The sequence below is a fragment of the Saccostrea cucullata genome, unplaced genomic scaffold (genome assembly GCF_032062105.1).
Source record: "Saccostrea cucullata isolate Sc308-1 unplaced genomic scaffold, CSIRO_AGI_Scuc_v1 ctg300, whole genome shotgun sequence".
Lineage (NCBI taxonomy): Eukaryota > Metazoa > Mollusca > Bivalvia > Ostreida > Ostreidae > Saccostrea > Saccostrea cuccullata.
The window spans coordinates 65,958-89,802 of NW_026928669.1; the positions used below are offsets into that span (position 1 = coordinate 65,958).

The following is a 23,845-nucleotide window of genomic DNA, read 5'->3' on the forward strand; positions in this document are numbered from 1 at the left end:
TGAAGGTTGTGATTGTTTTTCATTTGATTTACAATATTAAATTATGTAGGATTCTTCTGCATGGCGATTATTCTGTATTAGACTTCCCTTTTCATTGCAATATTTCCTCTTCTTTATAATATCTTAATATATATATTAATCAAATGACTAATTCGATAAGCGGTATCTTCAGTTATACAGTAGAAACCAATAGGGGCGAATCCACTCGGCGCGAACAAGTGATCGGCGCGAAACCACTCGGCGCTAACACGTAATCGGAGCGAAACCACCCGCATTCGTATAATCAATGCAATCAAATGACAGTTTCTCAAGTTAAATCTTCTACCCTGACAGCCTGAGGCATGTTTATTAGCCAGGTGGTTGTGTGCTTCGTTCAAGCGTGAAGTGATTTCCTGTCGTGAATTCACACTTGGTTGCGTTATGTAAACAAGAGATTATCAGTATGCACTGAATAAACAGAACAGCTAAGGAATATTGCCTTCACTGGGAATATTTATTAATTTTTTGTTTGGAAAAAAGGACATGGCGCCGAGAAAAGGGGCATGGCTCTATACCTTGTTATTTTGCTTTAGATTTAACACTAAATTGATCCTTCTTCTTGAACTTTATGGTCGACTTTACAGGTCAACTTGTATAATTAAAAAAAAACAAAAACAAAACAATATGGCTGACCAGAAATCTTTCTCATCTGTAATCATAAAATTTCTTTAAAACAAAAATAACGATTATAAGAAATGATTCCTAATAATTATTCTAGTAATGATCAAGGGTTTATTAAATTGATGCCATTTACTTATTAGACTTCGTACTTGACTGTTAAAAATATTTTATTTTTAAAAATCAACAATCTTCGTAAATAAGGAGCTATTTGATTGGTCAGATTTTAAAATTTTTCTTTGCTTTTCTCTGATTGGTTAACGGTAATTTACCCACGCCATTTTGAAAAATAGATCGACGAACCAAATTGAGAGAGTTGGTGATGTTTAATAAAATTTAGCTAATATTCGCGGATGAAATTGGTAGAAAATAGATGTTTAGCTACAGCATGTTAGCATGGATCACATTTATAAACAAAGAAAAGCGAAAACGGAAGGAGGTTGGCGTTTTTCAAGCATCATGCCCTGGCTTTCCTGGTGTAAACAACGCCATACGCGGTAAGAATTTACATAAAATAGCACAGTAGTTTCAATTTTTAAAATGTGAAATGTAGATTAATAAATGTTAATAATATCTTTTATAACCAATTCATAGTAGGTCAAATTGAATGCAGATATATTGGACATGTTGGATTTGTGGCGAAAGAGAGTTTTGTTATGCTACTTTCCATCTTGAATTGTATGGATAATTACGGGCTTTCAACAGGGTAACACTAAAATACGCCTGCCGACGCCTGCCAGAGGAAAATACGCCTGCCGAGAAAATCTATACGCCTGCCGTGTTATTAATGTAATTAATTTGTTTTTTGTTAGATATATTACTTTTTCAAACCCAGTAGTTGATGTTTTAGGAAAAAAATAATTTTAAAAGCACAGAATGGCGTTTTTGATCGTTTATAAAGTTTGCATACGGCGTGGAGCACGCCTGCCGAAAAATCTAACGCCCGCGGTGTTGTTTCTCTAATTTCTGATTACAATATTTGATATGTTACTTTTAAAAATTATTTGGTTAACATTTGACAAAAAAATAATCCAATTTTTTTTTTAAAATATATATTTTATTCATTTAGTGATTGATACGAGAGTTAAAGGAGATAACTCTTACTTGACCATAGGAACCGCTGGGTGAAGCCCACGGACATCATCTTTTTCTTTCTTTCTTTCTTTCTTTTTTAAATAAAAATATTATTGATTTCGTATTTGTTTATAGAAATTACAATGGCTCAGAAGCACATATGCAGTAAAAACTTTGCTTTTTACGGGTTGTTGTTTTGAATCAGAATCTGAAACATTCGATGTTGAACTTTTTAAACATTAATGATAAGCTTATTATTATTATTTCGAGTTATATTAACTTATTATATGTAACAAAGTTAAAAAATGAATTTTTTACAGGTAAGAGAAAGGGTATAAAAACTATTCATACAAATCCATGTATACATCAAGCAGAGAAGGAAATAAACGAAATGAGTAAGAAAATCAGCATGTACATATGACATGTGTACAAAATATCGTTTATACCTGTGTGTTCAAATCATTCTTCTTTATTCATTTAGAGAAAAAATAAGATAAGGTAAATCAAATTCTAAAGAAAAAAATAAAACAAATAACACATGCAGGCACTTGATGTTCCACACATTTCGTTAAAAAAAAAAAAAAAAAAAAAAAAAAAAAATGGAACCCAAATAATTCGGTATGGGGTTTTACTTTATTATCTTTTTCAGATATGTAACGTCAAAGAACAGTCTGCAGAGTAAAATTAACTGAAAGCATGATGTGTTTATACCATGTATGCAACATGTATAAGCAATCTGGGCTGTCATGGAAATAAACAAAACTTTTAAAAAGTTAATAATTTTCAAAATATAAAACACGTTACTTTTCATCTTAATTAACATTTCAAAGTTTCACAATTTCTTCGTTTAGGCAAAGAACTTGATGACTTAAGGAAAGTGGTGAAAGTAATCTATTTTATTCATTTTTTCAATTAGAGAAAAAACAATCCATCGAAAGTTCCAAATAACCTCGCTATATATTATTGTTCTATCAAAATTCATTATTGTTAAAATTTGTTTACAATGATATGAATGTCTGAATTCGGGTTTACTGTGTATACACAGACTTCAAATTTCAATGAAACTTAATTATCGATCTTCCTGTATACCCTACTTGTGCGTAATATTATGTGGTATTACATAATTGGGTACATGACAAGTGAGAAGATTGGCACGTGCGCTATACACACTCCCAGGTGGGATATATAATGAACCAGGACCAAAAAATCAGAATTATTTTTTTTTTTTTTACATATCTGGTTAAATAAATGAATTTTAAGAAAATATGGATGAAGGAAAGTCCGAATTTTATACAAATGCATGTTTATCAAACTATTGAAAAGATCGTCGATTTACATTCGAATGTTGTAATTTTGACATGACTGAGAATGTATTTAATCCAGTAACAAAAAAGAAAATCAATATATGGAAGCAATGAAAATATATAATAACTAATTGACGTACTTTTATTATTCTTTATTTGTCTAATACATAAGAATTATCACAATTTTTTAATAAGTATAATACAAAAAAAAAAAATAATAAAAAAAACAACACCGCGGGCGTGTAGATTTTCTCGGCAGGCGTGCTCTACGACGCAAGCAAATTATAAAACGATTAAAACATCGAACATGTGCTTTTTAAATTAATTTTTTTTTTTGGTAAATCATTAAGTAAATAGTCTATTAAAATAATATATGTAATAAAATATAACTTTAGTGAATAAATAACACGGCAGGCGTATAGATTTTCTCGGCAGGCGTATTTTCCCCTGGCAGGCGTCGGCAGGCGTATTTTAGTAGGACCGCTTTCAACATGTTCAATGGCAAATGATATTATTTAAATGGACCAAAAATGACTTAAAAATTAATTTCACCCTATCCCTCAGGCCTAAACATGGAATAATAACAGATAAAATCATCTTGGCATCCAACCATTTAAATTTTGAAAAGTGAGGTGGGGGGGGGGGGGTAATCATTGCAACTAAGCTTCATGGATTTATGGTTTAGCATACTTATAATTATTTCAAAAATGACTTGAGAAGAAGGTGGTAAGAAAGATTTTTTTTGGCACAAACTAATTATGATGATCCATATTTCCCTTCCCCAATATCAGTTTAATATTTAAAATCAAATCACCCCCCCCCCACCCCCACCCCAATTCCAATGAGGTGTATTGACAGTTTTATATTTTCATTTTTTAATGGTCTGTATTTCTACCTGTTCTGCAAAACATTTATCAGTATCATTACTTTTACAGTTTGAGTGCCTCTGCAGAGCCAAAGAAGAAAAGCTGATTAGTTATAGAGGAATAGGACACCAACCCCCACCCCCTCCCACCCTACCCCTTGAAGCATTACAGGTGTGTAACATTGACAAATGACAATATCAGCTAATCATGTGAAGATATCTTTTTTGTGTGTGTCTGTGCATCTATTTTTGATATACCCCAGTGCATTTTGATATTCTATTTTGTAGTCTAAGATTATGCAGGACCTAGCAGGATGACAGTGAGAAAACTGGAGATGTATTTTTTTCAATAAAGTAAAGTGCTGTGCAAAAGAAACCCCAAAGCAGAGAGAAGATCTAGACTTTTGAATTCATATCTCATTATAAATGTACAATTTTCAAAGACAATAAGATTGATAAAACATGACTTAGAAATGAGGACAATTGAAGAGTGAATACTGTATGTAAGACAGAAAAGATCAATATTATTGCACAAAAAGTAACTAAATCAGTAATCTAAAGTAAAACGATTTCTCTTTAAAATCTGATTGAAAGCTGCATTTAAGAAGGAAGAAGTTTTTCACCTTTTTTAGTACTTTTCTAGGCACTGCTTTGTATTATTTAAAGCTTTTTTATGTACTTTTTGTCTATCATTCTTGTACCTTTTTTGAACTCCTAAATGTATTTTTTTTTTTTGTATCTTTCAGAATGTATTATATTTAGATTTTTTGTTTTAAAATCGATTTTAATACAGAAATAATAGACTGATACAAAATTAATACATTTTGTATTATTTTCCTATTTTTTTTTCTAGGTGCTCCAAATAATACAGAAATAATAGACTGATACAAAATTAATACATTTTGTATTATTTTCCTATTTTTTTTTCAAGGTGCTCCAAATAATACAGAAATAATAGACTGATACAAAATTAATACATTTTGTATTATTTTCCTATTTTTTTTTTCAAGGTGCTCCAAATAATACAGAAATAATAGACGGATACAAAATTAATACATTTTGTATTATTTTCCTATTTTTTTTCAAGGTTTTCCAAATAATACAGAAATAATAGACCGATACAAAATTAATACATTTTGTATTATTTTCCTATTTTTTTTTTCAAGGTGCTCCAAATAATACAGAAATAATAGACTGATACAAAATTAATACATTTTATATTATTTTTGTATTTTTTAGTTCTTCTGTAAATTGTATTATTTTTGTACTTTGGATAAGGATTTAATACAGAAAAAATACAAGAGTACAGAAAAAATACATCAAGTGTATTATTTTTGTATTTTTACTGAGAAATAAAGTATATTAAAAATATATTTTTTTGTGTTTCATTTCAAAGAAAGTGTATTATTTTTGACCTAATTTGGAACCAAGATAAAAAGGGTTCCAAATTTGGTCATTAAAAATATACTTTTTTTGTATTATTTTTGTATTATTTTAATCTATTATTTTTATATTTATTTTCGATATGGGAAGGGTTGGTTATCTGTGTATAACCAAAATTTTATGTTAGCAAGCATATAGTTTAATTATGAGACTTTCTTTTAGCCTGTTTGATTACATGCACAAGCATTGTAGTCCAAGTAATATTGATGAAGAAAATTTTGTACACAGATATGTGAATTTAAGTTAGAAGAATATAAGAAATGAATTTTTAAAATGTTATTGAATCCAAATTTTTAAGGCTTGATAAGATTAGCATTGCATGCCCTTAAAAGCCCTCTTCAGAGAACAGTGCAATTTAAGGTTCATGATCTTTTAGTGGCAATTGTACAATAAACAGCTTCTTCTTATGAAAATTAAAGCATAAATTTATGAACATAATATTATTAATAATTATAAGTATACTTGAACCTTAAAACCCTCAATTTTGGAACGTGAAATAAAAATGTAAATTTAGCCAGGAATGAATTAAAGATAATCTGTTTTTTAATCCCTATAATTCTGTCTTTTGTGTTTCAGGTAGCGTTGAAGAGGCCAGAATTATCCTTGCATGTAAAGTGGACAAGAAATGGCAGTGAATCATCACTAATACACTATTGAGCCAGGTGAGCCTTACGTGCCTCTATGTACTTTTTATTCTTGCTCTATTTATGTATTGTTACCTTGGAGGAGCATGTACATGGCTCAAGAAAGCTTGGTGGTGAAAGTGTGAACAATCATGTGTAAAAGAACATTTAAATCGGTCCTTAATTGTAATTAATCTGACCAGCCAATGTTCCATTCAGCTTTTTTATTTGGATAGAATTTAACGCTTTTTTCGCAAGACCCCTCAAAATCTGTAAGCTGGTGGAAGAGTAGTTCAGAATGTAGAAATAAATTAAGTTCTTTGCTTTAATTAAATAAAAATCCCAAAGTTGATTTAAAAAATTGAAAAAAAATTTTTCAAAGAACAAATTTACATATCATTAAATCAACATGAAAGTCATTTTAGACTGAAATCATGCCCCCTTGGACAGAGCAAAGCTTCAGAAAGGGTCAATAGTTTTTTTTTTGAATGGATATACATGTACATATATATATGGATAAATGCAGAAAAAATCTTATGAATTACAGGATTTTCTGTGCATGCATACTTACTTAATGGAGATTAAAAATTTGATTGACCCAATGGTCAGGAATAACTGTGACACAGGTGAGTGTTGTGGTCCATAAATATTTAATTTACACCTTAAAAAAATTGATATGAAGGTTTAAAACTGACTGGAAGTTAATTTCCGAAGAATTTGTAAAGAATCAATAATTCAGAGTACTTTAATCAGACAGGTTGAATGGCCCTGAAAAATTTATAGGAGAATCAATGATAAAGATGCACCTATATATCACCTAGTGTTCATTGAAAAGATATGGTCAAATCTATAATGTTTTACGTCAAGTGTCTAGAATGGGTATATCCAAATTTGTTCCCTGATCACCGAAGATTTAGAGAGCTTAATTTTCTCGTGCCCTAATACCATTGATCTTACAAGTAGATGCTCACTTGTATTCTTTAATCGGAAAGTTCATCAAATATGTATAATCTATCACTGCAAATCTGATTTTCCTGATACTTTACTCTGATGTAAGCAATTTAGATAGACACTTCCGTCTAAGGATAGATGTCCCGTCTTTTGGAATTAATTATTTCGTCTTATTTGAGATATACACTGCTGGGATTACACAAGACAGTAAAGGGTTAGTTTTATGGGAGCAGATATTTAAAATTGTTTCTTGTTTCCAGTTTGCTGCAGAAAAGTGTATTAAGATTTTATTTTTATATCGGCATTCGACACATGAAGTTTGAAAATAGAAAAGAATGAAATACTTTTGTGCCATATCATGAATTTTTCATGAACATTACAATATTTGAAACTTCTAGTTCATTGTTCTGCAAAGTTTAGTGCATTGAAATTAGAACATATTGACTGTAAATCTCTATATAATGATATTTCCCAGTGGTAATTATTATTTGCTTGAGAGGATTTGATTGAAAATATCATTTTTTTTGTTTCATTCCCAATGGATTATTGATTGGAAAAATTCCATACCTCAAAAGGCCCCAACATTGTTATCTTCTTTGCATACAGATGCTAATTACAACTTTGTTACATTGTGTGTGAAAAAAACAGTGAGTAAAATCAAAATGCCAATGCCGAACTTTTAGTACTGGAATCTAATAAATTTTAAAACAGGCTTGATCTGACAATAAATTTAGATTGAACAGTCCACAAACAGCATACATTAAATGAATTATTTCAGGAAGATGCAATTTTAATGCTGCAAATGTTGTAAAAGAATAACGCCCTGAAAGAATTTGAATTTTCATGTTACCAAATATCAATCATTCAATCTAATAAACATTCAGTAGTTTGTAAACAACCTTGCTTGTATTCTGTCAAACACATGAGTGTTTTGAGCTTATGAAGTTTTGTCTACAAGGTTCTTATACAGTGATGCTCTTTTACTGACTGGCCGTTACCTCATAGCCATGCAACCAATATGTGTTTTTGGCTCAAACTATGCTCTTTTGATTTCAAAAACAACTTTCATTTCCCATTACTCGCAGAGTTAATTTTCACCACCCTTTTAGTTTTTAAAGAAGACCATCTAGTTTTTAGCCATAATAAATCCAAGAGATGGTCAATGTTTCTCAGGTTAAATCAGATTAATGCTATTTCAACTCATGACCATTCCTACTATGCATCCATATTGTTGGGTTATTAACTTAAATCAAATTTCATATGCTGATACATTTTGGTGAGGACTATTTAGCTGCATCAACTTTTTTGAACTTGACTTATTCTATTTCTATTTGTAACTTGCTGTTAGTTCTTAAGAGACCTGCTAGAAGAAGCTCACACTTGGTATAAGAATTACTTATGACCCAAGGGTGTGTCATGACCTTTACCCAAGGTCATTCAGACAAGATCAAGGTCACTGACAAACAAAGTATAAAATTCTTGTCCACACTAAAAATACAATTTTGACTTTATAATTGACAATCTTTGGAAGCTGATACTTAATAGAGGGATTGCTAATCACGTAAGGATGTTTCTTGACTTTGACATAAGGTTGTTCCAGCAAGTTCAAGGCCACTGGCAGAGAAATATAAAAAAAATTCTCCAGGCTATATATTTGTAATTGAGAATCACTGTAAGCTTATACTTGGTACAGAGATTGCTTTTGACTTGTGATGAATTCAAGTCATGAACTATTCCAAGGTGATTCCGTTAGGTTCAAAGTCACAGACAAAAAACTTACATCTTAATCTTTTCTGTATGTGTTATAACTTTGTTAAGGAGAATCTTTAGATGCTCGTAGTTGATTCAAATTGCTTATGACCCCAGGTTTGTCATGACCTTGACCTAAAATAATTCAATTCAGTTCAAGATCACTGACAGAAAAATTTCTAGAGTTTATAATTGTTTAAATCCATCACTTTGTAATGGAGAATCGCAGTGGAAGCTTATACTTGATACAGAGATTGCTTATGATCTCAGAGTGTGTTCTGAGTTTAAACTCATTCAACCAACTTCAATACCACTGGTGAAAAAGTAAAATATCCACAGGTCTCTCATTTTCTTATGTAAAAAATTCCATAATTTCCATGTGCACATTTCACTGAAAGATTACTAATGACTAGAGGATGTCTTATTTTCAATCAAGGTCATTTGGCAAGTTCAGGGTCCCATTTACAAAATTGAAATGGCACTTTAAAAAAAAATGTGGGGTATTTTGTGAGCTTGCTCATTGTGCTTTTTTTCATAGAAACAATACATTCTTTCATTATCAAGATTGTCCTGAATTTTTTTTTAAAGTTTCAAGTAAGAAGGAGAGTTAACTCACACAGGACTTATTTAAAAAACAAAAAACTATGTCATTGACTCTAAAAAATTTACTCGCATCACACAGAAATAAATGATTTACAATATGACATGTGAATTTCATTTGAAAGGGACTACACAGTAATTACCATGTATTACATGATAACAAAATGATATTTTGGCATCCCTGGCATTTTAAGACAAAAAAGTTTGTAACTCTGGTGTAATGGTTTCTTAAGAGCCCTTGACTGTAGCAAAAAGTTAGGTTGTTATAAAACCTGGGTGAGCTTGTCATTCTGTTCTAAAAGCTGAAATAATTTTTAACATGGTAATGTGAAGTTGCAACAAAAATAGTGATAATCCAATAATCCAATATTCTTGTACCTTTTAAGTAAGATATAAGAGACTATAGTTTAATGTTAGATTTTTCATTATCTAACCTAATTTATTATTGGGGGGGGGGGGGGGTGATGAATAGTACATGTATATAAAAACATTCTACATTCAGTGCTTTTGTTCATTACAAAAGGATACTCTACATTAGCTTTTGTAATAAGCTTTTTTTGGCCCTGCCAAAATGAGTAAATTTGCTACATTTTCCTATTGATGTTCTTTATGTATTGACATTGTAATGTTTAATTTGCATGTATCATGAAATCTTCGAAAGGGGGAAATAAAGACGGAATGAATGCATGTTTAACAAGAAGGAATAAGGAGACAATATCAGAGATAATACTAAAAACAGGAGAAGAAAGTTACCAAAACTAATATAACATGACTGAAAAATCTGGAAAAGACACTTGAGTGGTCACTGAAATGTAACTGAATGGTAACTGAAATGAACTGCCAATCAGTGACTGAATAGTCATTGGATGCAGAGGGGCTTTCAGTTTTAAAGGAAAGGACTTGTTTTTTGTCATGATATTGTATATACATATTATATGGATTTAGATCTTTAAAGAGAAATGATAGTTGCTTAGTCCCAGACTAGTAGCAATAAATATTTATTCTGTAAAGATGTATTTGGGTCAAAGTATTGTGTCATGTGTACATATATTGAAAACACACATTTTGAATTTCTAAATACCATTCAATAAGTGTGAATTATGTTCAATTGCTTTATGCTACGATTTTCTTCTTGTGTATTTAACAGCTAACCTGCGATTAAATTTTCTTTATATGATTTATAAAAGCCTTTCATTCTTAACATTTAAATTTTAGAATGACCCCTGTTTCAAAAAACGGGTTAATTTTGAAATGGGGGAGGGATTAAATACACACTGAGTAGTATGTGGTCTGACTTTCACTTAGCTTTGAGTAATATCGTTAAGAAATTTTCTCCCTCATAATTCTTTTAATCAGAATGACCTTCTTCCAGTCTTGCTTTTTTTTTTACTATTCAATTTTGAAAAAAGGGATTCATTTTTCTGTATGTTTGCATTGCTTGAGATTGATTTTAGCTATACATGTTTGCAAGCATTGCTTAGTTATGGGTACCACGGTGTTTGTAGATACAAGGTAATATTGATTAATCCTGGTTCATTAATTTCCTCTTGGAAAACACTTTGCTTAAGAAATGGAACCAATTTTCAAATCAGACAGCAATTAGACCTTAGCCACTCTATCAAGCACTTTTAGTTGGGAATCAAGCTTATAGGGTGTAAGAAAAATACTTGTTGAGTGACGAAATGAGATTCTTTTGATAGCTGTTACAGAAAGTAAATCAATTTTCATGGAGTCTTCAGGCCTAATTAAACAATCAAGCCTAAAAACTTCCAGGAAATGAGCAGTTTCTTGCTTGATTGAACAAATTGAGCAGATTGTCTCTTCTTTTCTTGATTACTTCTCCCAAGGAATATATATTAGATTTTAATCAATAGGATGGTTGGATAGAAACTTTGACAGGCTTCCTTCTTAATGTTGGCAAATTATACCAGGGGAAAGCACAAGCATGATGTGAAAGGATTTTTGTCTTTTGGAAGGATTCTGTTTGAAAAGTTGTGCTGTCGAGTTCTGAAAACAGTTTACTAATTGTTATAGATTTGGGAATTCTTAATATGTTTCACTGGAATCGGTAAGAAAGTTTTTCAAGAAATTTTTAATAAGCATTGAAAAATTAGTATCGTGTAGATTTGTACTGTGGCATTTTTATGTAATCTCTCTATAGGAATTAGATTAAGTATTTTTGTGATGCAGGTAGAAGACCGCTTCAGCTGGTAATCCCCATGTAATGCCCGCTATTGATTGCCTTTGGCTATTTTCCCACCAAAGTTTAATGAAGGTTTTAGCACCTTCTGCTGAAACGTCATGCTCTTGAATAAACAGTATAACATAAAGTGAAAAATTAATGGCACTTTTTTTTGTGTGTGTATCTAGTGATCCTTTATACTACAACAAATGATTAGGAAGAGGGAAGGATTTACGCGTAGAAGTGAGCATCTCCCGCCTGATTATCTGATGGACAGTAGTTATAATGGGGAAGGATGTTAAAGTTGTATATATAGATAGTACAGTAGGTATATATGGTGAATAGGAAATGTAATTATCTAGTGAGGTAACAAGATTGTTCTATGTACTTACTGTGAGTGGGATGTCGATCTACTTTTTGTATGTTACTGAATGCAGGTAAAAATCTTGAGTTAAGAAAAGCATGTGTTCTAATATCTCATTGTCTTCATTCATGCAAAATATTGTGATTGAATCTTTTTTATCCGTCTTTTGAAGTAAGACTGCAGGTGTATTAATTAATTTTCCCTTTTGTATTTTTTTAATTGCACGACCAACCTTTAATTATTTTTTTTTTACTTCTATTGTTCCTCTGTGTGGTGAATTTGTTTTAGAAACAGATGTTGTATTTAGAATGAATCTAATCATCTCCAAGTGATTTCTGTTTTGTTTGTATTTTATTGAGTTCCCCAGAGCAGTTATTGCTATGTAATTGAATTGTAGTACACTTTATACTTGTAAAGTGTATGGAAGACATAAATGTTTATGAGAGGGATGCAGGTACCAGTTTATTTAAGCATCTGTAAGACTTCATATAATCAGTTTATATATACTGGTATATTTGTTCTCCGTTTATCTCCCCTGGTGCTCGGGAAATTTAATAAGGCAGAGGGGAAATATAATGGAAAACTGACTAGGATTTTTCTTGATGTTTTATACAAAAATATTTTTTTAAGCTGACAACAAGTTATTATTTTCCAGGTCTCGGGCTAAAAGATTACATTGAATAAAACAAAAGTGTTGTCGATTAAATTTAATCTGCATTAATACAGGATAAACAAATACAATAATTGATAAAACTTGTTTCTTTTGAAATCAAAGCAGATATAGACCTCACATGCATTATCAATCAAACCTGAGTTGATTTTTTTAACATGGTGGGGGCATCAAATTTCTTAAGGAAACTTCAAAATTTGTTTAATTAAGGGTTGAGCCTGTTAGCTGGCACACTTTGACAGCTAATCCCTGGCATTTGACGTAATAATATGTTTGAGTAAAGATCAGAATCTACAGTACAACTTTGATGTCTTGAATATCAATATTTTGAATACCACAGATACATTGAATTGAGTCCCAATCACTAAAGTTTTTTTTTAATGATTTTAATTTTTTAAAAAGTTTTTTTTCCTACTGAGTCTGAGAATATTTTTTTGTATTTTAATAAGGAAAAATATACAGATTCATGATAATTGAATAGGAAAATTTTTTTAAAAAGTGAAATGAGAATTAACAAGAACTTACTGTTGGAAAAAATACTAATTAATACCAAAAAAAGGTTCATGTACTTATTAACAGAGATGGACTGATGCTGTGTTCACACCCACCCACCCATCTAAATGAGTTTCTGTGTGTGATTATATAGTGTTATTACAATTAATTGGATTCCATAACAAAAGAAATATTCACCCTTTAATTATCCAGATCGTGATGCAAAAAGGTGCTCTCAGCAATGAAGCATTCTTGGTGCCATCGTTGCAAACCACAGCCAGAATTTAAGATCCTCTCCCATTCTGGAGAGAGCTATATGCGGAATCCGGACCGTGGCTTGAGACAATGTCTTGGTTCTTGCCATATATTTTCTTCCCTGAAAATTTAAATTGGAGATAAATTGTTTTTGTTTGGTTTGTTTGTCTATATGTACAATATTTCAGCTGTAGTTACTTCACATTGAACAAAAAGAAAGCAAAGGCTATTAAGTCAAGATCCTTGAAATATGAATTGCAATATATTGTGATCATGTCAGCCAGGGGATTGCATTCACAAACACATTTTGTTGGCTTTTGAAAGGTTGCTAATAATAACATATTGCAAGAGCAATTGGATAATCAAAAAAATATATTGAAAACTGTAATTGAGTTTTTCTTCTATTTTCAGGAGACAAATGTGAATGTCTGCAGAGACGTATGAAATTTTAAAATCAAGATGTCAGTGAATCATTTCACATACTACAGCAATGGTTATGTGGTGGAATACTTGGACAATGGGACAAGTGCCTGCTCTAGCTGGATACTCCTACCAGCAGAGAACTTATGGCCCAAAGCCCTCCGGGGCTTTTTATATATTTTGGCCCTCATGTACTTTTTCCTAGGTGTGGCCATAGCATCAGATATCTTTATGGCTAGTATTGAAGTAATAACTAGTAAAAAGCGAAAAATAATGGTGTTCGATCCTGAGAAGAAAGAAACGGAAGAAAGAGAAGTCCTAATCTGGAATGAAACAGTGGCCAACTTGACTCTGATGGCCCTGGGAAGCAGTGCCCCAGAGATCATTTTGGCCCTCGGAGAAACTGCCCTCAAATTAGGTGAAAGTGAGGCAGAAGATTCATTAGGAACGTTTACAATTATAGGAAGTGCTGCTTTTAATTTGTTAATTATAACTTCTATATGTATTGTGAGTGTTCCCAGTCCCGATTCCAAGAGAATCAGTGAATTTGGTGTGTTCATAGTTACTGCTGCCTGGTCTATATGGGCCTACATCTGGATGTTGATTGTGGTGAAGTACAGTTCCCCGGGGGTCATCGAGCCGTGGGAGGCTTGGTTGACACTGGCATACATGCCCATATTTGTCATAATGTCTTATATTGTGGATAATGGTTGCAGATGCTGCAGGAAGAAAAAAGTGGAGGATGAAGAAGGATCTCAGGTAATTACTTGTTATCAATTAATTTTAATTTTATTAATTAATTAAAATGATTGTAAAGTACTTAAAACGGGAACATCACTCTCCTAGAAATAATAGTTGTCCTTTATATAGGACTTGCTCTCTTTAATATTCTAGTTGATGTGAATATAATTATAAGGGTGTTAAGGCCCTCAGAAACAGATTTTGCTTTGAAAACTCCTTTGATTAAGTGCAAAGCAGATGGAACTATATTTATTTAAGATAAAAATAGCTTCAAATTGTTATTGTGCACATTGTCATTATTGGATGTTCCAGAAATGTGGAAGCTCTTGATAGACTGGATTTTGTTAATCTCTCTTGTTGGAAGTAATTAAAACCCCTTCTGTAACAGCATACTGTACCCTCATTGTCAGCTGGTGTTACTTGCTCGTGGTCTCTTGTGGGCTTTTAAGTGCAAATGAACTGATTAAACAATAATTCATATAGCAGCCAAAAAATTCATATGCATTTTTTATTGAAGAACAATATAAAGTTCTTTTGATGTAATAGATACTCAATGGAAACAATTAAATTCTGTGGTATTGTGCTGTGGTAAAGATGCAACTGTCCAAAGATTTATGTGTTTTCTCAAAGAATTAATGGTTTAAGATTGCCTGAATTTTATGGTTTAAAAACATAATTCAATGTTATTCCTATTATTATATTTTTGTATTTATTATCATTTTGAGATCATTTACTAATAACTAAATAATCAAAAGTAGCTTATCATAATTAGACTTTTTTTAACTAATACTAAGTGATGTTACTAATCAGGAAACACTGGATACATGAACTGCTAAAACACCATACTGCAGTGCAAACTGATCTAAATGTTAGAGGCATTTAAAAGTTCATTCAATTCATTAACAGCTGATATTTTAAAGATTTTGAATTTGATAGGTTAATTTGCTTCTCTTCATTTATCATATTATCTAATGATTAATCAAAATCACATATTTCTATTTTTCATCCTAAATGCTTTAACAGTTAGATGAAAATGGCAACCATTAATTATGACTGTGAAAAAAAGTTATTTCAATTGCAATATTTATGTTTCCATTATTTTGATATCCTTACTTGCATCAATCTTTACTTTAAATACAAGCTGACAAATTGCCTACATAGTGCAGTGATTAGAGCACTTGCTCCAGAGTCATTTTAGGTTTGAATTCATAGCAGGACATGCACACATGTCCTTTGGATGAGACCATATAAAGTTAAAAACCAAGGTCCCTTTTTGCAGTAGGTGCTGGCACTTAAAAGATTCCTTTCTCTCAATGGCCTTAGGTAACAAGCATGGGTCTAAAATTTGCATCCCTCCTCTGGCAGTAGGTGGCATTTCAATATGTGTGAAAAAATTCTCAGAAGGAAGGTTGAGGAAACAAACTTGTTGAATTACAAAATACAGATTTGGTATATGTAGATTATAATTTAGCATAATCATTACTAGGCATTGTTTTCACTATATCTTTTCACATAATGGATTGAAACTTGAAAATTTAACTCAAGACCACCTCTGGAGAACATATAATATACTTGTAAATAATGCTGACACGTACCTAACTTTCTTTGATCAGATATGCTTGTTTTGGGGTTGATGAGGTGTCAGAAAATGTATTCTCACATGTAACTGACAGATTGGTAGGTACGATGGGGTGAAAATTCTGAGAACATGTGGTATGTAAATCAGCAAGTCCTTAAACTGGCACTTTCCTTAAGATTGTCTGAAATGCCACTATTTCATAAAGGGTTAACCATAGCCCAGTGCTTAATTATTGAACCTTAAGATTAACAGCAAATCCACAGACCATGTTAATTTCATAATTTAACGTTCAAATTAAAAAACGTGTACTCTTATTTATGTTGCAAAATTTTTACATCTTTTTATTTTTATATAAGGAAACAAATGTACATGTATTCTGGGTATCCAGGAATTAATAAATTTAACAAAAGAAAAAAAAAAATCTTTGAATTATATAGACACTGAGCCAAAGGTCTTGAATCCTATATCTTTACAATGGTAGCTATGGATTATTAAATGATAGACTCTCTCATTTTTTAAAGTTTTTAAGCTACGATGTGTTGATTAAACTGTTCCACTTAAAAGAATAAAGAGATGAGTGCCATTGTATGCTTGACAGAATCAGTGATTTTTTAGATTGTAAACAAAAGGATATTCTATTTCCATTTAAATTTTCGTGTAAATGACTCGATTATATCTGTCAATGTTAAATACAGTAGTTGTTCACCCCACAACAGGGACCATAAGCTCTTGTATTATAAAATGATAAGAATATTTAAAAGGTTAAATTGGTATTCTTCAATTTAATATCATAGATTCATCACGCCCGATTGAGCTTTAGTGTGCAATGCCTTTGCAGGGTAAATCTATTTGATCTCTTACGTAGTCTCTTTACATCTGATAAGATTATCTAATTGCCGAAGACTATTCTATCCCAGAGCTATAGAGATATATACAATGTAACACTGCTCTTGCGAGCATCTACCAGTGCTGATGGAAATTATCACAGGATTCTGTCGGAGCAGGAGAATTGTTTTATTTTATTTCACACAGTGGTGATATATATCAGAAGATGAAGTAAACACTCCAGGTTTTTTGGGGGGAGAGATTTTCTTGTATTGAAAGCTTTTTTCCATACACATATATAATATAGGTAACATGTTTGCTCGCTCAGCAGTGATCTTTGTTCCTCTTGTGTAGCCTGCCTTCACCTTTCTTATGGGAATACTTGCAACTGAACTCGACACAACAGTAATTGATTTTAATGGTACAAGAGAGAGTGGGTAAATTGCTTTTTCTGCTTCTCTGACCAACTGCAAATTCTTACCTGTAAGTAAGTAAAGCCATCATGGTTTATGAATTGAGAACAGATTACGGTGACAGGGGATATGTTGTGGAATACCTGGCCAGCAATACATCGGAGAATTGTAAAAGTTGGATCTTAGTCCCGGCAGAAAATCTGTGGCCGGAATGGGTCAGGGGACTTCTATATGTGCTCTGCATGGCCTATTTTTTCTTAGGAGTTGCCATTTCTTCGGATATATTCATGAACAGTATCGAGGTTCTGACCAGCAAAAAACGAACCGTGAAACAATGGGACCCTGAAAAAAATGAAATGAAAGAGGTGGAAGTGTTCATTTGGAATGAGACAGTGGCAAACCTGACCTTGATGGCATTAGGAAGTAGTGCTCCAGAAATTCTTCTAGCTACCTTTGAGGCAATAGGTTCTCTGGGTTCCAATGATTCGTCGAAGGACTCTTTAGGAACATTTACCATTATTGGAAGTGCCGCTTTCAATCTGTTGATCATCACATCTGTTTGTGTTGTCAGTGTACATGGAGATGAACCGAAATACATCAAAGAGTTTGGAGTCTTTCTGTTAACCTCCTTCTGGTCACTATGGGCTTATATTTGGTTGCTCTTAACTGTTCAGTACATAACACCTGGGGTAATTGACCCCTGGGAGGCTTGGGTTACCCTCCTGTATATGCCTCTCTTTGTCTTCTTGGCCTACGCCACTGATAATGGATGGTGGAGGGATAAATGTTGTAAAAAAACGAACGAAGTCGATGCTCAAGAGCCCAAACAAATGGTAAGTCTGGGATGTTCCAGAAACCTATATGCCTTTTTCATCCTTTAAAAGGGAACTTTTCAATGCCAAGTCAAGTGACGGGAGCAAAGTAGATTTTCGGTTAAATAAAGAAAACGGAGCAGGGCCACCAAGGTTATGAATTAGAAATGTGCTATTCTCCATTAAGAATTATTAGATTTTCAGCATCATGGCTTTTTTCCTTCTTTTGCCCATTAATCTAATAAAGAATTTCTTCTGGACTTGCATTAACAACTTAATGAAATTTCAGCCTGATCAGTATAGCACTCTGATCTCATTTCCAGAAAAGAAAATCTTCCTGAAATATGTACATAAAATCTGTACTTTACCAATTATTGTGATATAGGGAAAGAATTTTTTTGCTTAGCAATTCAGGTAGATTTTTTGTAATTAAAAAGTTTAAACGGTTATTTAACCTTGCCGAAGGAGTAGCAAAGCGTGTCAGTAAGACACAAAAGAATATGACGGGGTCAGTTACGCTTTTGTGTCGTCTTTATTTTACCACAGAATTAATTTAAACTGTTGTATTGATTGTAGATAGGAATAAATTGAATTTCATGCACTAGAAGCTAGACCCATTAAATCATTAGTCCTTGAGGGTACATATCAGATTCTCAATAAAACAAGATGTACTCATAATGCAATCGTATATCCCTATAGTTACACAAGATTAAATTTTACGTATGTATTTTAAATAGAGTACACATAACAGTTGTTTTAAAAATGAAAGAATTTTTTTAAATTTGGAAATGTGATTCATTCAGTATGTGTTTTTATTGGAGTGTGTCATTGTTGATGTTTAAATAAAATTGATTTTAAGGAAGATTGTAAGGACAAATTAATCATGTCATCTACTAGTCTAAGACTAATGATCACTAAAGTACTCATATTTAATACTACATGGAAAATTTTGTTAGTTAAACATACGTACATGTATGAGTACTGATCATGAGGCAAAAGTTCACAAAGGCATAAACTTTGAAAGAGCTTGTTTCGATCCTTCTAGCTTTACACTTTACCTGTATAAATTCATTTTATTCCAGTCAGTATCATTTGATGATCTTAAATTCACTTCTTCAGACTGGATATAATTTTTTTTAAAGTAGCAATTAATTTCTGAATTGGAAATGCTTGGGATGAACAGTAATCAGTAGGAGTGTTTTCATAATGTGCATGTTCATGAATTTTGCCTATAGAGCCGATTTATACATGTAGTTGTTCCATGTTTTTGACTGGATTTAAAATTCTTACAGTCCTGAAAAAAACCTTTACTTTATCATAAGGATTGCTGACAAGTGAGGGTTACATGTAACTTGTTGCCCCCCCCCCCCCAAAAAAAAAAAAAGAAAAGAAAAGTGATCTTAATTCTGTTTCTTCAAAATCTGTGTTAATGATTTGACTATATTTCTTATATTATCTTGATTATATTTGCTAGATGTCAAAAATTTATTTCCTGTTATTTTCAAGCATTGACATCTTAATTTCGATATTACACTAAAAGACCACTTTCAGCTAAAAAGCATTTGTTCAACATGGTCAGATGCAGATACATTACTTTTAGTTTAATTATTTCTGGCACTTTGTAGGACCACATCAGGATCATGACCAACCAACAGAGGAGGGGGTCCTTCGCTGGACACGCCACGGCAGGAAAAGAACTCCACATGTTGGAGGTGGAAAAGCAGCAGAAATTAAGGTAACTAGCTCCATCTTCATGTTGAACTTATTTTGTCCAAGGTCTTCATAAATTCTAAAATTATATAAAGTAACATCACTTCATCTGCACCTTGTGATGATCCATATCCATGTATATGTTGATTGAACAAAGTGGTCTGTAAGAAACAAAATCATTTATTGCATAGAAAATCTTTACATTATAGCTAATTTGTCAATATAAATATCAAATTTTATTCATTTTTTCTCATACGTACATAAAAATTTTTTTTATCAAAACAAAATCAAAATTGATGCGGTCAATAACACTTCAGTTATCTTTAAAAGTTTCAAGATTCGTAGCAGGGGGTGTGAGGGTGAGATCTATGTGGATCTATAAAGAACTTAAAATCATTGTTTCCACAACTGTGTTTGCTGCTGCTGCAAGTGGCATGCATGTCATCTTTTTAAATGAAAATAATTTTGAGGAAGGAAGGATGCTGAATTTTTTATATTTTATCTGCTGCATCAACTGCATATTGATGAAAAAAAATTATTTTTTGTATTGTGTGTCTTGATTTTACACATTTCTTTATTTTTCCTAGAGAAAAAACACAGCATCTTCACAATTAATTACTTAATTTTCTTCTGTGTAGTGTTTTTCAGATCACACCTATTTTTTTTTCTTGAATTGTTAGCAAAATGCCAATATATACATTATAATGCAACACATCTTTTGAGTGAAAATAGATGTTGCATTTGAATTAAATTGCATCAAAAACACATATAAATAATACAAATTGTTGCAAAAGGAATATTAAGGAAAAATGAAGAAAAGAGAACTGCTATATATTTTGATGCATTAGGATCTATGTGTTTGGGCTGGATGTGATATAATATTTCTGTTTCAGTGTGCTCAGCCTTCATTCTCTTGATAAAAAATCAAGGTAAGCCAGAAATACCTTCCTCTGTAGCAGTTCAAGTCAAGTACCAGGCGACGGCTTCATTTGGCACTTTGTTAATTTTCAAATCCAATGTAGCGTCTATTTAACAGCAACCCATTAACAGATTTTAATTGCACACAGTGTATCACTTGAAAACTGTTACAACGTGTATATAAGTGTCTTGGCTCGAATTCCTTTTGTTTTTTTTTTTGTATTCACCAACAGAGAGGTTTCTTTGCATGAGCACAGAGTGTCAAGAACTACGTGTGCTGAGGACGTATAGCTTACATGTTACACCATTGTTATATTCTATGTTTTCGGCCAAATTTTCCATGGGGGTTGAAACATTTAACCAAAAATGATTTATGCTTTACATTCAAAAGCCCAGGTTTTTCATTTTTTGATTTTTTTTTTTTAACTCACATTCCTACAATTGAATGTTCCTTAGAAACTTTTTTTTTATAATGAAGCTAGGTGATCGTTAGTGTCTCTTTAGACTTGTTTCAAATTTCTTTGTTTTAGGACCCATGCAGACTTCCAATATTTTGACTCATATTTCTAAACGATAGAGTTATTTTCTGTGCATATTATTTCAGTGCTTTAGAAAGTCTTTTACATTTTTTATTTTTTATTTTTGAGGAGTAATTGTTAAAAGATGCTTGTAGAACAATTTTAAATATATGTTTTTAGGTTAATTGTTGTTCTGTTTTGATCCTTTACTACTATATTCAATATTGGTAATAGAGTGGACTAAAACCGGATATCAGGCTTCACTTCTCCCAGTCTCTTATTGCTTATTTGTCAATCATAATCCATTCCTCCATTTATTAACCTTCCTGATAGACAGAGCAACCATTCCTTATAGCGCAATAATTATCAATCATGAAGGAGCTAGGGCAGGAGTAAGTAATGGCCAATTGTTCTCCTGACAAACATAAGAAGTCATTGTAAATCCAGGACACAGAGCAGCAGCCTAATAAACTGTCTCTTTACAGATGCCCCTGATTTCTACAGAGAGCGGTATATCTGATACTTCATCTGAGTCTTATATCATATCCAAGTCACTGCTATATATGACTCAACAGTAAATGGGGGAGAGAATATATATTCTTGGTATCATTTTATCATATCTTGTAGGGTTTTGCACTGCAATCTCTCACTGTGGAACTGTTGGTGGTTGCATGGAGTATATATGTTAAGGTCGTTCATATACATTGTATATCTCGGGATCCTTTCAGCATATATATTAAAACTCTTTTTTTATGATTTTTATGCACTGGGTAATAAAAAAAGAATTATCAGTGCTGTAAACTTGATACAGAAGATACTTTTGAAAATTGCTTGATAAAAGTTTGATTGTTTAATGCATTTTGGGTGTAATTACAAAGATAAGCTCACTTCAAAGATGTTCTTGAGTTTTGGAAATTATGTTCAATTTGGTTTATATATATGCTGTTTTTTGGACAGAGGTTTTAATTTTGGAATAGGAATATCCCTAGTTTGCCAACTTTAATTTAATGGTATATTATGCATGTTATATATTCCTAAACTTTTAGAACCAGTGGTTTGATTAGATTTAAAATTTAAAAAATTAATTAATCTTTCAAGTTACTGATGCAGAGATGGGTGTATAATTGTTGAGTGAAAAAATATACATGAATATATTACGATATAAGATTCAATATTATGATAATATCATGATATTTTCAGTTTTTACAATGATTTTATAAGAAAAGTAAAAAAATAAGAAAAACAAAATTTTACCTTGAATTTTTTATGTGTATAAAATCAATTATGGTAGTGTGTACATATTTTTTTTGAACAAATAAATGAATAATTTCTGGACCTTTATGTTTAATTTATATATGTACCGATAAAATCGCACATCCCTAGTAGGTAGGCATTTTTTTTTTTTTGGAAAAAATTTGTTTTGCTTCTTTAATCAAAACGTGTATAGAAGTAACATTAATGACAAAAGAAATGGTGTTTTCAAGCATTACTGTGACTTAACTTATAATAGAAAGGTGACACCTCACACTGTGTGGACAAAAGCTTTAAAAAAATATTTAGGGTAGGCACTATAAATTAGGGTCGGTAGGGAAAGCGGAAACAAACATATTTTTTTTCTAGGCCTTAGGATATTTTCTCTGTATGTAAGTACCCATGGTAGTGTGTAATATTATTTTTTCCTGGCCTTTGTGTTTAATTTATATGTGTTCCAAATCAAAGAATTATGACACCTCACACTGTGTGCAATGGATTTGCAATAAAAAATGGATTTAAAAAGAAATCAATGTAGATCCATATATAATAAGAAAACTAACTATTATGACATTGGTAAATTTTACAAACTATTAGGGCTATTGTAATATTTTACCTGCAAAATATTTTTCTAATAATGTTTGCTAATTGTTTCTTAGTAATACCTTGGAAATATTGACTTTTCAGCGATTACAGTCAATACCTAGAACCTTTTGCTATTTACTCTTGCAGGCTGTTCAAACTATTAGACCAGGTTTCGAAAATGTTAAAACTCAATATTTCAAAAGTTGATGTTTCTTGCCATTGATCACTGAATGGTTACACTCTTGAGAATTTTGCAATTGCTCCAATTGAGGCTGGAGAAAAAACAGATTCTTCATTATTATTTAATCCTACATTTTCACTTTTGCAAGAATTAAGTACAATAATGCTTATTTTCTATTATGCTGTAGTATTTAAAAATATTTGAGGAAATCATTTTCCTGATTTTCACTTTGGATGGATCATATATATTCATTGTCTGATTTTTGACATCCTACATAAAGTATAGCACCTCTCTATTTCTAGACTCTGTGGCAAGGCATCTGTTTATCATCATTTAAAATTAAATTAATTTCCAGAACTTTGCAACAATTAAGTTTTGTATCTTTTGACAGTGTGCTTTTTTTTTTCAACAATGCAAATTTTTTTCTAGGACTTAGCGGCACTGTGAATTGCAGTGCGTGCACCCTAGGAGACTGTAAGCAATATCATAAATCTCCTTGCATGCCATTTTTATAATGAGAAAACTTTAATGGTAACAAATTATAATGCATTGTTTTTCAAGATCAGATGATCATCTTCATCCTTATGGCAATGACCGCCGGCTCTCATTATCGCCCGGTCCCAAATCGGCCAAAGACATCAATGTGTCTTTAGACAGCGACAG

General features: G+C 31.8%; 1 protein-coding gene and 1 long non-coding RNA gene across 12 annotated transcripts in view; both read left to right on the forward strand.

The window, feature by feature from the left end:
- The window catches only part of LOC134278343 (sodium/calcium exchanger 2-like), a 51,870-nt gene that overhangs the window by 10,669 nt on the left and 17,356 nt on the right, over nucleotides 1–23,845 (forward strand). For 3 of the 11 annotated variants that reach the window (XM_062760658.1, XM_062760659.1, XM_062760660.1), the window contains 5 exons: nucleotides 5,920–6,005; nucleotides 13,641–14,408; nucleotides 19,645–19,754; nucleotides 20,623–20,658; nucleotides 23,744–23,845. In XM_062760658.1, the coding sequence (XP_062616642.1) occupies nucleotides 13,689–14,408; nucleotides 19,645–19,754; nucleotides 20,623–20,658; nucleotides 23,744–23,845 (968 nt within the window). In that variant the 5' untranslated portion in view covers nucleotides 5,920–6,005; nucleotides 13,641–13,688. Of the gene's footprint in view, nucleotides 1–5,919; nucleotides 6,006–11,864; nucleotides 11,886–13,640; nucleotides 14,409–16,892; nucleotides 18,041–19,644; nucleotides 19,755–20,622; nucleotides 20,659–23,743 lie in introns of those variants that run through there. The other 8 variants (XM_062760656.1, XM_062760657.1, XM_062760663.1 and 5 more) reach the window with 6 other exon arrangements.
- Nucleotides 864–4,640, forward strand: LOC134278332 (uncharacterized). Its single transcript, XR_009994415.1, has 3 exons — nucleotides 864–1,154; nucleotides 3,971–4,072; nucleotides 4,189–4,640. It is a non-coding gene; the product is annotated as an uncharacterized LOC134278332 (long non-coding RNA).